Raw genomic sequence first — 15,452 nt, 5'->3', positions numbered from 1 at the left:
GCGCCCACGCGGAGCTCGAAGGCGCGCAGGGCCTGGTAGTCCAGCGAGCGCAGCGCGAACAGCCGGCCGCGGTCGGCGTTCGCGGACACCAGGGCGGCCGGCGCCAGCCGCGGGTCGGGGGGCGGCAGCAGCGAGCAGGTGGCCTGGGCGTTGGCGCCCGCGTCCGCGTCGGTGGCGCTGACGCTGCCGATGTGCAGGGCGGGGCGGTTGTTCTCGCGGACCAGCAGGGTGTAGACGGCCCGGGTGAAGGCGGGGGCGTTGTCGTTGACGTCGGAGACCCGCACGGTGACGTGGTGCTGGGTCTTCAGCGCGGGAGTCCCCAGGTCGGTGACGGTGATGGTGACGTTGTACTCGGCCTTCCTCTCTCGATCCAATGGCTTCTCTGTTACTAGAGTGTAGAAATTCTCCACAGATGGCTTCAGGAGGAAGGGGAGGTCGTCCTGGATAGAGCACACCGTCTTTCCATTGTCCCCTGAATCTCGGTCTCTAATCCTGAAAACAGCAACGACTATCTCGGGTGAGTTCTCTGGGATTGGGCTAGTAAGTGATGACATGAGCAGCTCCGGCCGATTATCATTTACATCTGTTACCTCAACCACCACAGTACATTTTCCAGAAAGCCCTCCGCCGTCTTTCGCCTGAATAGTTAATGCTTACGTTTGAATTGCCTCATAGTCCAAGTCGGCTTTAAGGTAGACTTTGCCAGACTCTGGATTGATTTGAAACGTTTTGAGTATTCTTTCAGTGGCATAAAAAAAGGTATAGACTATTTCCCCATTACTTCCGGTATCTAAATCTCTGGCGAACACGGCGACAACCATGGAACCAGCGGGGCTGTTTTCGGGCACCTGCACCTTGTAGAGCGGCTGCACAAATTCAGGGGCGTTGTCATTTATGGCTACGACCTGGATGCGCACCAGAGCGGTCCCGGATCTGGGCGGCGAGCCGCCATCCAAGGCCGTGAGCCTTAAACTGAGCTCAGGAGTCTCTTCACGATCCAGCACCTGATCCAGCACCAATTCGGGATACACATTCCCCTCCCCGCTGTCGCGGACGTTAATATGGAAATAGGCATTGGGGCTGATGGTGTAGTTACTCAAGCTGTTGGTTCCAACATCTGAATCCTGCGCACTTTCCAGGAGAAAGGCCGCCCCTGGAATGGCACTTTCTAATATTTTCAAGGGAATCTCTCTATCTAGAAATCCTGGAGAATGGTCGTTGATGTCTCTCACCCACAGTTCAGCGCCGAAAATCTGAAAAGGCTTTTCCAATAACAATTGGAAAGGCAGCACACAGGGCTCTTTGGGGCCGCACAATTCCTCCCGGTCCAGTTTCTCATTTAGAAGTAAATCACCAGTAAGCGGACTGAGCAGTAAAAACCGTACGTTCTGGTCTGAAACAATTCTAGATCCCCGGGCTGACAGTTCTCCCACCCCCAACCCTAGGTCATTTGCTAGGTTTGCGAGAAAGGCGCCTCTCTCGTTTTCCTCTGCCACAAAATACCTAAGCGGTTCAGCGCCAGCCCGCGACATTCCAAGAAATACACAAAGAAACAGGACTTGCCTTTTCTGCACGGCACGCTCCACTCTGGCCTCCATTTTTTGTGTGATCCGTCTTTCCAAAGGACCTCCGCTCGGCCACAAGTAGCTCTCAGGAATGGCAGCAACCGAATCCTTAGAAACGAGCTGGATAATAGCAACGCTTGTGGGGAGGGATCCTCATTTTCCACAATTCCTATTACCCCGGCTCCCTTTCCTCTACTTTTCTGGTCTGATTTCTTCTTTGCGCTGGAATCTGTTAACATCCTTTGTGCGGGTATTTTTTTTTTTTTTTTTTCTTCTTCTCTTTTTAGCCAGCAGCGCCACCTTGCGTTATGTGGATGCTATTCTCAAGAATAGAATAAAAAAGATGGCGGATGGAAGGATTCTGCAAGTGATTTATTCCCCTGTGTCTTTGTTGCTTCATTCTATCTTTTTTCCTCAAATGATCATAGAAATGCTAGTAAGTAAGCTTATATCATTTTCTCTTGTGATATTCTGAACTCGTGGAACACTAAATCTGTTGTTTTCTTCAATCTAGGAGCATGAAATTAAATTGTTTTTCCCCCAAAATTCTAGGAAAATCCTTGGAAAAACTCCTATTTTAAAAATTGATACTAAATATCAATATTTAGTGACCAAGTCTGTGATATATAAAAATGAAGCCTCCCTCAAAAAGTCAACAAATATTGGTTGAGGATCTTTTATTTATTTGGAAACTACTCAACAATAATGATGTTATGAGGAAGCATAACTGACCTTCAGTTTCTTGTGCATTAAACAATCCTTTCGCTTTCAATGTCTTTAATCCTTATCCATGATATTTTGTGGAACACTTTCTGCCTCCCCCAACTTTCACCCCTCACCTGCTTTGAGTATTATATAAAAATTATTGTTCATCTATAGTTTCAGTGGCTAAAATCTCCAATATCCGGTAAGTACTCTTAAAATTAGAATTAGAGTGAAAGTGCTTCTAGCATTTCATCGTTAACTATGGATTGATCTCAATATGAGGTAAATACTTTTTTGAATCAATAAAGCTTTATTTTCCATATTTCAAAGTAATTTTTTATCTGTTGAAGTTATACTTTAGTTTTTAATCCTTGAATTATTGATATGACATTTAATCAAAATGTAATATTGTTTTAATGCACAGATAGATTTGATGTATGAACATGGTTTTAGGATTTTTCTGGTTCATGTTCTCTATATGTGTGTGTTTTAACTTTTTGTGGTTTTGGTATTAAACTATCATATTGACATTATAGAATGGATTGAGAAGCTTTTTGTCTATTTTTATGCAATGTAGTAGTTTTTATAAGTATATTATTATCTGTTTCTACATGCTTAATTATAACTTGCTTTTTGAACTGATTGGGTTTGGTGGTTTCTCTTGTAGCAGATCTAGGAATCCCTTTTCTATGTTACCTTTGGTTATTAATCTGCTCAGGTTTTGTTTTCTTGTTAAAGTAATTTGAATTTTATTTTAAGAACTGTTCATTTTATCTAGTTTGCAAGTTTTTTTGTATTATGTTTTCATTGTATTACTTACCTTTATTTTTTATTTTTATTTTATTTTTTTGAGTTGGCATCTCAGTTGCCCAGACTGGAGTGCAGTGGCCGCTCCCGGCCACTGCAGCCTCGACCTGCTGGGCTCCAGTGATCTTTCTGCCTCATCCGGAATTACAGGCATGCGCTACCATGCCTGACTGATTTTTTAAAATTATGGTAGAGATGAGGTCTCGCCAAGTTGCCCAGGCGGGTCTCGAACCTGCAGGCTCAGGCAATTGACTCACCTCAGCCTCCTAAAGCGTGGGATTACAGGCTGAGCCACCAAGCTCGGCTATTACTTACCTTTAGTTGTGTTCCTATTTTTGTGAGTAATGTTTAATACTTTATCTTTTAATTCTTTGTTAGACTTACAAGAGTTCTATTTTAGTGACATTTTGAAATGCATTTTTTCAAAATAATATATCACCTTGATTTAAAGTTAAATAAAATGCAATGCTTTTCTACCTTTTCTCTTCACATTCTTAGTTCTCCACACCCCCTTGCCAAGAGATAGCCATTTAAAAACTCTTAGTTACCTCTTCTGCCACTAATCTATTTTCTGATGTACTCACATTATCAATTGGCTCTTTATTATGTTAGATTAAATTTTAGCCCTTTCCAACAAATTCCTATCCAGAACCCTAAAGGCCAATACCTTAAGAAATAAGATAGACAAGTGGGACCTCATCAAATTAACGAGCTTCTGCAAAGCAAAAGAAACCATCAAGAGAGCAGGGAGACAGCCCATAGAAAAAATATTTGTCAACTGTCTATCTGACAAAGGCCTAACATCTAGGATTTACAAGGAACTCAAAAGCACCGAAGGGAAAAAACAAACAGCCCCTTTAAAAAGTGGGCAAAAGACATGAATAGACACTTCTCAAAAGAAGATATACAGGCAGCCAACAGACACATGAAAATGTGCTCAGCCTCACTCATCATGAGAGAAATGCAAATCAAAGCCACATTGAGATACCACCTAACCCCTGTAAAAATGGTCATCATTAATAAAACTAACAACAACAGATGCTGGCGAGGATATGGAGAAAAAGGAACGCTTCTACACTGCTAGTGGGAATGCAGACTTGTACAACCTTTCTGGAAAACAGTCTGGAGATTTCTGAAAGAACTAGAAATTGACCTTCCATATGACCCAGCAATTCCCCTTATTGGGAATATACTCAGAGGAACTCAGATTATTCTATGAAAAAGATAACTGCACACGTATGTTTGTTGCAGCTCTATTCACAGTAGCAAAAACATGGAACCAACCATGTTGCCCACTGAAGCTGGACTGGATAAAAAAAATGTGGTACATATACACAATGGAATATTATGCAGCCATAAAGACGGACAAATATCTGGACTTTGCAGCAAATTGGATGGATTTGGATCATACTCAGTGATTTATCACAGAAACAAAGAACTGAGTTCCATATGTTCTCACTCTCAAGGTGACCTTGAACAATTATAATGCTATAAGAAAGTGATTGGTAGTAGTGGAAAACTGTCAGGGGAGAGGGGGTGGGATTGACAGTTGAGGGAAACTGCTAGGGGAGGGAGGGGCATACCTCATCACCAAGGGTACCTGCATGATCAATGTTTGTATACCTAATCCTGAATTGTACTCCACATCTTTATAATAAATTAATTAATTAAAAAAAAATTTAGCCCTTTCGTGTTTTCCTCCACTCACAATATATTGGAAGCATTTTTTTGGTGTACTAAATATATTTTCTTTTTAACTTTTTTCTCGGAGTTAATAATTGCCTTGCTTTTTCATTTACTTGATTTTCTTTATCTCTATCATTTAATCTTCCCACACTTCCAGTTGCCTCTCAGAAAACTTTTCCACATAGTCATTTTCATCCCTCCTAAGGCTTCAATATTCCTTTAGCTTGAGTGGTTTCTTTCTACACCTACCGCATCGCTATCATTCTAGAACTTCTCTTTTGTTGTCATTCTTGTAATTTTCTTTGCCTTTTATTCTGCTTGGATCTCCCACCTCTGAGATTGTATAATCCCCCCCTTTTTTCAATTTACTCTATGGTTTTACTGAATTACATCTTCCAATATGTTCGTTTGATTAAAAAGGTACAATGTTAGAGGACTGCCAAGGACATCCTCCAAAATGCCTGTCTCCTGAGTCACAGCTCTAAACTGGGCTAGCTGTCCACATGCCTGAGACTCAGTTGTCATCCTGAGATCATTCTTCATCTGGTGATTCATTTCACTTCCATTCTGTTTTGGATCTTCTCTTTCTGTTTCTTTTGTCTTTCTCTCTCTGATTTATATTCTCATTTTAAGAGATATCTTCCAGTAGTTTTCAGAGAAGAGTATATGAGTTAAATTTTTGTGACCTTAAATGTACTAAAATATCTTTATTCTACCCTCAAATTTGATTCAGAGTTTGAACATAGTTTTAGGTTGGAAATAATTTTTCTTCAGAATTTGTAAGCGTTTTGCCAGTGAGTTATCTAAACAAATGTGCTTGCTAAAAAGTCTGGAGCAAATTGTATTTTTTTAAAAAATCATTTATGTGGCCTGTACTTTCATTTCTGGTTGCAATGTCTTTTCATTATTCCAAACATTTCATTTTATTAATTTTTTTTAATTTTAAAAATGTGGGGTACTATTCAGAGTTAGGTATACAAATGTTCATCTGTTCTTTGTTTCAGTGTACTCTGTTCTTTGTTTCTGTGATAGATCACTGAGTATGATAGATTCTAAATCTATCCAAGTTGCTGCGAAGTCCATATATTTGTCCTTCTTTATGGCTGCATAGTATTCGATTGTGTATATGTACCACATTTTAAAAATCCAGTCCAGCTTCGATGGGCAGCATGTTGGTTTCATTGTGAATAGAGCTGCAAAAAACATGTGTGTGCAGGTATCTTTTTTGTAGAATGATTTGAGTTCCTCTGGGTATATTTCCAACAGAAGAATGGCTGGGTAATATGGAAGGTCAATTTCTAGTTTTTTCAGAAATCGCCACACTGTCTTCCAAAGAGGTTGCACTAGCTTGCATTCCCACCAACAGTGTATGAGTTCCTTTTTCTCCGCATCCTTGCCAGCATCTGTTGTTGTTTGTTATATTCATAATGGCCATTCTTACTGAGGTTAGGTGGTATCTCAATGTGGTTTTGATTTGCATTTCTCTGATGATGAGTGAGGCTGTGCACTTTGTCTTGTGTCTGTTGGCTGCCTTTATATCTTCTTTTGAGAAGTGTCTGTTCATGTCTTTTGCCCACTTTTTAATGGAGCTGTGTGTATCCCAAACATGTTAAGATTAAATAGTGAAGTGTTTTGACTTGGGCTTACTTTTCATCCACTGTACAGAACAATTGATGAGCCATTTCATGGAGGAAATGAATTTCCTCTGGCTGTTAGATATTTCCTTAAATTATTTCATTGATAATTCACCTTTCTATTCATTTGTTGGAATTCTTGTACTTTAGATGTTGGACTTCTGGTGTCTTTCTTTAATTTCCTTATCTTTTTCCTCTCCAACTTGCCAGTTAAAAAATATTTTTATAATATTTTCTGGGATTTTAAAAAATATTTTATTTTATTTTAGAGCTGTGGGGTTACAAGTGAGAATTTACTACATAAGAAAGTTGCATTGCAGGTGAAATTTGGGCTTCTAGCTGGCCCTCTCTCTCCCTGCTAGTGGACCTGGTACCCAGTTTGTTGCTGTGTTATTCCCTTTCTTCCTTCCTCCCTGTCTCAACAGTGTCCAGCATCTGTTGATCCCACTCTTTTTTTTTTTTTGAGTTGGAGTCTCACTCTGTCGCCCAGACTGGAGTGCAGTGGCCGCTCCCGGCCACCGCAGCCTCGACCTGCTGGGCTCCGGCGATCCCTCCGCTCAGCCTTCCAAGTAACCGGAATTACAGGCATGCACTACCACGCCCGGCTGATTTTTTGGTTTATTGTAGAGATGAGGTCTCGCTGCCCAGGAGGGTCCCCACGGGCTCATGCAATCCACTCACCTCAGCCTCCCAAAGGCGCGGAATTACAGGCTAAGCCACCGAGCCGGCTTGATCCCACTCTTGTGCTCATGTGACCAGTGATCCGGGTCCGCTTATGAGTAGGAGTATGTGGTATTCAGTTCTTTGTTTCTTTGATAGTTTACTCAGTATGATAGTATCCAGCTGAATTCATGTTGATGTGAAGGTCATGACTTTATTCTTTATGATTCCATAATATTCCATCGTGTATATGTATCACATTTTCTTTATCCAGTCCACTTTCAGTGGGCATCTGGGTTTGTTCCATGTTTTTGCTATTGTGAATAGTGCTGCAATTAACATATGTGTGCAAGTGTCTTTTTGGTAGAGCAATTTATGTTCCTCTGAGTATATCCCCAGAAAAAGAATTGCTGGATTGTATGGACGGTCAATTTTTGGTTCTTTGAGAAATCACCACACTGCTTCCCACAAAGGCTGAACTAGCTTACATTCCTACCAACAGTGTAGAGTATTCCCTTTTCTCCACAGCCACACCAACACCTGTTGTTTTTTGCCTTTTTTTTCCAAAATGAAACATCTTTAATTTTTTCTTTTCTATACCAACAAATCACCATGTTTTCTTTGATAGCAGGAAACTGAAGCTCATTCATGCAAAGCAGGAACTACAAGAAAACATTCTACAAAGGAAGGACATGAAATCCTTCGTATAAAATAAGGATTGTGTGTTGAGACTGTCCTCATCCAGGAAAACCATGTTTTTGTGGTTCTCTAACATCACATTCCTGTACAAAATCTGCTGAGTGGGATCCAGGCATTTCCACTCCTCCAGAGAGAATTCTATGGCCACATCCCTGAATGTCAACATCCTCTGAGAACCAGTCATTTCTTCCTCTTCCTTTTCCTTCTCTGCGATTTCTTTTGAGGTGAGATTATCTGGACAAGTCACACCTGCAGGTCACAGGATGACAGAGGCTGCAACAAATACACGTGGAACTCTCGGAGAGCAGGACAACGCAGCGGGGCCAACCCAGATCTGTGCGCAGGCACAGAAGAGGAAGCTTTTTGACTTTTAAATGATAACCATCTTTGCCGGTGTTAGGTGGTTTCTCACTGCAGTTTTGATTTGCATTTCTCTGATGATTCGTGAGGCTGAGCATTTTTTCATCTATCTGTTGGCTGCTTGAATGTCTTCCTTTGAGAAGTGTCTGTTCATGTCCTTTGCCCACTTTAATGGGGTTTTTTTTTGTTTGTTTTGTTTTTTGTTTTCCTGACAATTTGTTTGAGTTCCTTGTACATCCTGGATGTTAGGCCTTTGTTAGATGCATAGCTTATGTTATATAGTTATATATATATACATATATATATGTGTATATATATATATGTATATATATATATATATATATATATATATAGTTATTCCATGGGTTGTCTCTTTACTCTTTTGATGGTTTCTTTTGCTGTGCAAAAACTTTTCAGTTTGATAAGATCCCACCTGTCAATCTTAGTTTTTATTGCATTTGCTTTTGAGGACTTGGCCATGAATTCATTGTCTACTTCGATGTCCAGGAAGGTGTTCCTTACATTTTCTTTTCTTTCTTTTTTCTTTCTTTTTTTTTTTTTTGAGTTGGAGTCTCACTCTGTCACCCAGACTGGAATACAGTGGCATGCTTCCAGCCACTGCAGCCTCGTTCTGCTGGGCTCTGGTGATCCTTCCACCTCAGCCTTCCAAGTAGCTGGAACTACAGGCACGCACTACCACACCTGGCTAATTTTTTAAAAAAAATTATTGTAGAGATGAGGTCTTGCCAAGTTGCCTGGGTGGGTCTTGAACTCATGGGCTCAGGCAATCCACTCACCTCAAAGGGCTGGGATTACAGGCTGAGCCACCAAGCCCGGCCCTTTACATTTTCTTAAAAGTCTCTTATAGTTTGAGGTTTTGCATTTGAGTTCCTAATTCATTTTGAGTTAATTTTTTATATGGTGATAGATAAGAGTCCAGTTTCATTTTTCTGCATGTGGCTAACCAGTTTTTCCAGCACCATTTGCAAAATATGGTCTCCTTTCCCCAATGTTTGTTATTGATGACTTTGTCAAAGATGAGCTGGTTGAAGGACTGTGGTTTTATTTCTGGATTCTCTGTCCTGTTCCATTTGTCTGTGTCTATTCCTGTACCAGTACCATGATGTCTTAGTTACTGTAGCCTTGTAATAAAGTTTAATGTCTAAAAGTGTGATGTCTCCAGCTTTGTTCCTTTTGCTGAGGATTGCTTTAGCTATTTGTGCCCTTTTTTATTTCCATGTGAATTTCTGTGTTTTTTCTAGGTATGTGAAAGATGGTGCTGGTAATTTGATAAGGATTACATTGAATCTGTAGATTGTCTTGGGTAGGATGTATGTCTTGACAATATTGATTCTTTCAATCTATGAGCATGGGATGTTTTCCCATTTGTGTCCTCCTTGATTTCTCTGAGCAATGTTTTGTATTTCTCATTGTAAGAGTCTTTCACTTCTTGCTTAGGTGGATGCCAATGTATGTTAATTTTTTGTGGCTATTCTGAATGAGATTGTGTTTTTTTATTTGGTTCTTACCATGCTTGTTGTTGGGGTATAAAAGTGTAACTTTCTTTTGCACATTGATTTTGTATTCCAAGGCTTTACCAAAGTCATTTGTTAGCGTGAGGAGGTTTTTAACAGACACTCTAGGGTTTTCTAGGTATAGAGTCATATAATTTGCAAAGAGGGGTGACTCAACCTCTTCTTTTCCTATTTGGGTACCCCTGATTTATTTCTCCTGCTTAATTTCTGTGTATTTTCTAGGACATTTTCTTAACTTTATCTTCAAGCCATTCTATTGAGATTTTCATTTCTTTTGTTAGGTTAATATTTACCAAGAACTCTTTATGGACTTATTTCTTGGATGCAATAACTTCATTTTTCATCTGATGATATTAATAAGTCCTCCCCTTTTTCTCATTGCTTTATTTTGATTTTTGTATTTCTTTTTAAAAACCTTCTTCAAGTATCTGTTCTTAATTTAGTTTGGAAGTCTAAAGAGCTGAATGATAGCTCTGAGCAGGTTGGTAGTGCTTCTTTCTTTTGATCTTCATTCTAAAGTGAACTGGGAATACTGGTGGTTGGGGAAAACTCAGTGTCCATGTGATTAGGTCTTTCCACTTGGACTAGTCAGATTACCTGACTCTTTAAATTAAATCTCCTACCCAGAAGGAAAAGATATGGTTTGAGAAACAAAAGATTGAGTGAGGGAACAGGAGTGCAGGTTTGTATCAGGATAGACTAATGTATGCTTCAATACCAAACCAAACTCTCCCAAATCTCAATGGCTTAACACAGTGAAGGTTGATTTCTTTCTCATATGTCCCATACAGTTCAGCATGGGGTCCTCCTCATAGTAGTCAGGGATCTAAACTCATGGGTACTCTATCTTCACAAATGCCTTCATGGTCCCTGTAGTGGGAAAAGTAAGTTGTTAAAATATGCCTATGAAACTTTTATCCCATAATTCATATGTCACTTCTCACATTATATTGGCTAAAAGAAATTACATGGTCACACATCATTTTTAAAAGAAATATAATTGAAATTCTACCATGTGTCCAAGAGGAGGAAAACTGAAGTATTTGTTATTGGTTCTAATGGCTATTATAGTATTTTAACAATCAACCAGCCTTCATATTTAGATGGTTATTTACTTTTTTATAAAACTTTTTTTTGATTTTGTTTGATATCTTTATTTTTATTTTGTATAACTTTTTTTTCTATTTCATTAATTTATATTCTTACCTTTTTTTTTTTTATTGAGTCGGAATCTCACTCTGTCACCCAGGCTGGAGTGCAGTGGCATGCTCACAGCCACTTCAGCATCGATCTGCTGGGTTCCGGCAATCCTTCCACCTCAGCCTTCCAAATAGCCAGAATTACAGGCGTGCACTGTCACACCTGGTTAATTTTAAATTTTTGTTGTAGAGACAAGGTCTCACCAAGTTTCCCCAGCTGGTCTCAAACACATGGGCTCAGGTAATCCACTCACTTCGGACTCCCAAAGTGCTGGGATTACAGGCTGAGCCACCAAGCCTGGCCAGTTACTTACTTTTGCTATCATGTTACCCCTGCCCTCAATTTTGCTTGTGGAACCTCTTATGTAATGATCCACCTTTTTGCATTCTTCAGAAAATAAAACTCCAGACTTATGTTAGAATCAAGGAGGTAGGTTTCTCAGTGACTGGAGTGGGGGAATATGATGATTGCCATAAAAGTAGCTGCTTCTCAGACAGTTTTAACACAAACCTCTCTACTTGGCCTTCCACCATCATTTCTAAAGTATCTAGGGTTGACATTTCAGATGCCTCTAGAAGTCCTTCAGTCTAAATAGAATTGACTTTTAGCCTTTCTCACTATAGGATTGGTAATTAGCTTGTTGGGTCTCTAAGTCATCCATCTGCTTTCCAGCTTCTAAGATTTTTTTCTGTTGTCTTCTAGATTCTTCTCTTCATACTTGCAAGTGTGTGATTTTGAAAATATCTGTTCACTCTTTATTAGTGCATTTTTAGAGGAAGCCAAACTAAAGGTATGCCAATTGGGTCTAGAACTCTAAATATCCTTGAATTTTCAAAGATATACATTTTTGTTTAATTGATCAAATTTTCTGTGGTTTTATTCTATTTAATTAGTTTAAGCTTTTATGTTTTAAATTCATTCCTTTTAAAAATTGTTTTTCTTGATTTTTGAGTCATTTACTTTGCCTACTTGCTCTCAATAAACCTCGGTTTTTAAAATATGCATGTAAGTCTCACATCTTTTTCTGTTTGCTGTTACCTTTATTAATGAAGCTTTCTATATCAGCTAGAATTATGTTCTATATAATTTATAGATTTATGGCCTATATCATTTTAGCTTGAAGTTATAGAAAAACCTATCATAACAATGGCTTAAACAAAATATAATTGTATTTCTCTCTTATACAAAAGAAGGCTAGTAGCTGAAATTCACCTCATGATATCTGGGACCTAGTCTCATTCCATCTTGACTGGCCATCTTCAAGGCAGAACCTTTACCTCATAGTCCAAGATAACTGTTTAATATCCAACCATTACATCTCCATTTATGCCAACAAAAAAGAGGAAGGGAAGGCTTGTGTCTTCTTTAAAAAAAAAAAAAGGTTATTTCTATGAAGTACTCCATGGTACATCTACTTATATCTCACTGTCTTTAACTTTGTTACAAGATCTGTTGGGAGCCAGCCATAGAGGCCTGCCTGCTGACAAAGTCCAGGGGGTTGAAGACCCCAGGCTGCAAAGCGAGCCTGGGCAGCTGAAACCCTTACTTCTTCTATTTTTGTTATTAATGCAGCTGAAAAATTCTGTACAGTCTGAAGGCGAAAAACAAAACTCCAATTCACATCATTCATTGCCCCATACATAGAAGCCAAACAGTATTTTATGAGAAAAGGTTATTTCTAGCATTCCCCTATCTGACTATGCCCCTAACCTCCTGGTGCTAGGCCTCACTGTCGCTTTATCTAGTGTTATGGCTGAAAAACTCACAATAAGAGCAGGAAGCATTCTTTCTGACCCCCATAGAGAACTCCTTAATCTCGCCAAAGAGTCATGAGCAAAACCTTGAACATCAGGTGTGGATAGATAATTGCTTGGTAGAGTTGCTTTTTTGATTAACAATTAATTAGAGTTCCCAGGATGTTATTTTGCCCCAGTTACTATGATTTGTATTGTGGCTTGCATGTTAGGATACAGTTACAACTCATCAGCCATACTTATTTGAGCCTTTAACATAAGAAAATAAGCATTTTCATATTATTATGTTGTTCTTGCTATACAGAATTAGTATTGTAAAGTAACTTAAGCCTGATTTAAGTATATGTTATTCAATAATCTTTAAACTGTAGTAATCTTTATAGGAATCATTTATAAACTTGTTTTTACAGTTTAAGTTGAAGTAAATTGGATGGATGAAACGTTCATAGACATAATTAGATTAAGTTTTGTAAACTGAGGAAATTAACATGTCTAGTGTGTAACATTCTTTTAAAACTTATCATATGATTCATTTGCTGAGAAACTGTGGGCTCCTTGGCACCCGGTTATCGCCATGGAGCACCTCAGGGGCTTCTAGAGATAACCAGCAACTTGAACGTCATAGATGATAAACGAGAATAGCCTACCTTGAAAATCACAAAACAGTGATGCTCCTGAGAAAGCATCTGTCCGTGAAAGAATGCACGTCAGAGTGGCTCCTTAAAGAACACCATACATGAACCACTTGTTTTGTTTTTTATCTCAGTCAAGGATATTGATTAAGTTATTGGTTACATCTTATTGTAGGAATTATCTTTGTCCTTTTCCTTGTACGAATAATATAAAAGCTCACTGTTAACTGACAATAAATGGCATCTGGCATCTGTCCACCAACAGAGTCAGATGTCCAAGTTTTCTCTCTTTCACCTACTCTGTTTCTCCTTCGGGAAACCCTGACCTGTTGGAGCTGGACTCTGGCAAAGATCACATCTGACTGCAAGAGAGTTTGGAAAATATAATCTATAGTTCACATATCTATATGAGTTGCTAAAAATGGGTGACCTATTAGCAATAAATAAAAGGAAAACATATATTTGGGTAAAAGTAGCAGTCTGTATCATACTTACTTAGACTCTACCTGTAACCCTAACTGCCCACTATAAGTAATTAGGGTCATATCAGTTGTCTGATTCAGATTGGTTATTGGAAGAGCATATGACCATTTCTCCCTATGTTGATGGTGTGTTTTGTAGCCAAAAAATGTTCTTGTTCCACTGAAAGCTTAGCCCAACAGGCAATAGAGTAAAAACTTAATTGCCAGGACAAAGCCCTTTGAACCAATGATGCTTCCCCAGTGTGCTACTGGCACATGCCATGTGTTCCTACTTCATTTTTATTATTTTTAAAATTCAGGGTTTGGAAAGCTTAAAACTCCTTTTCCAAACTGCTTACATTATTATTTGAATGTAAATTAGTTTACCAGTGAGACTCCTTCACATGAGCCTTAGAAAGCAGGCAAATGTCATCTTCCTCTGTTGCTGCTGTTCACCACAAGGTCAGAATAATGTGAATGCTTGCAATCAAGTCAGTATTTCTGTATCTGATCATCAGCATTATAGGGAACTGGAGGCATCTAGAAACCTTATTTTCACGTGCAGTCATTCATTTTGGAGATGGGAGTTGGCATTTTGTTAGCAGCAGTTTTTGGCAGTAGCAGTAGCATCAGCTTCCTGATTACTGTACTGTAGCTATAGTCACATGCCTTCAAAACCAGTTCAGTTCTGACCCTCTCACTTCTGCTTGTCCAGTTCTTCCAACGATTTTGTAAACATCTAAGTCCATGTATCAAATATCTTTTTTGTTGTTAAAAGACACATAGAGAGGTTTCTGGTTTTTGTCCTGAACTCTGAACACTTCATTCCAAATCAAAATGTTATGCCTTTACTCAAATTATAGGAATAAAGTCTCTCAATTCGAGTTTGTAAAGGAAAAATGTATAAAAAATAAAATCATCAAATTTTAAGGTATTATTCCTTTAATCTAAGATATCTTAGTCTAAGAATAAGGAAAAATAAAAATTTCAGATGCACTCCTGAGATACTAAAGATAAAAGTATTTGATATATTTAAGGTACATACTTTTAGAAAACCAGAACATGACCTGAAGCTGAATCAAAGACTCTTTCTCTCTCTCTCAACGTGTGACACAATAAGTCAAAACTAGTTAAAAAAATTATCTGTGAACAAAAAAGAAAAGGGCTCAATGTAACAACATATACTTTAAAATATGAAAACTGACTCACATATTTTAAATGATATATTGCTAGGTGAACAAAGCAAGTAAATAGCAAATCAACATTTTATGAAAATACATAAAATATTTTACTATTGTTTTACAGTTTATTAAGCCAGGTAAAACAATAGACTGAAATTAAGTCATTAATTTATTTAATACTCAGTCATATATATATGTGTGTGTGTGTATATATATATATATTTTTTTTTTTTGTAGAGATGGGGGTCTCGTTATGTTGCCAGGTTGGTCTTAAACTCTTGGCCTTAAGCAATCCTCCTGCCTCAGTCTCCCAAAGTGTTGGGATTTCAGGCATGAGCCATCATGACCGGCCATTCATCTATATTTATTTCAATACAGTGTTGTGCTTCATGACCATGCTTTGATCAACAATGGACTGTGTGTACAACAGTTGTCCCATAAGTTGATAATGGAGCTGAAAAATTCCTATTGCCTAGTGATGACATAGCCATAGTAACATCATAGTGCAAACGTATTATGTTTTCTGTCTAGATAACAAATGTTTACCACTGTGTTAAAATTACTCACAGTATT

General features: G+C 38.6%; 1 protein-coding gene across 1 annotated transcript; it reads right to left on the bottom strand.

The window, feature by feature from the left end:
- Positions 1–8: 8 nt before the first annotated feature.
- LOC103256369 (protocadherin beta-7) lies at positions 9–1,803 on the bottom strand (the record flags this gene model as incomplete). Its single annotated transcript, XM_008054254.2, is given in 1 exon segment — positions 9–1,803. A coding segment is annotated over 1 exon segment (1,590 nt), but the record flags the coding sequence as incomplete, so codon positions are not given.
- Between the last annotated feature and the right edge of the window lie 13,649 nt (positions 1,804–15,452).

This window comes from Carlito syrichta, unplaced genomic scaffold, assembly GCF_000164805.1.
Source record: "Carlito syrichta isolate Samal-C Ts95f unplaced genomic scaffold, Tarsius_syrichta-2.0.1 Scaffold289304, whole genome shotgun sequence".
In the NCBI taxonomy this organism is placed as follows: Eukaryota; Metazoa; Chordata; class Mammalia; order Primates; family Tarsiidae; genus Carlito; species Carlito syrichta.
Note: the sequence above shows the minus strand (reverse complement) of the source record. Positions and strands in the feature narration are given on the sequence as shown.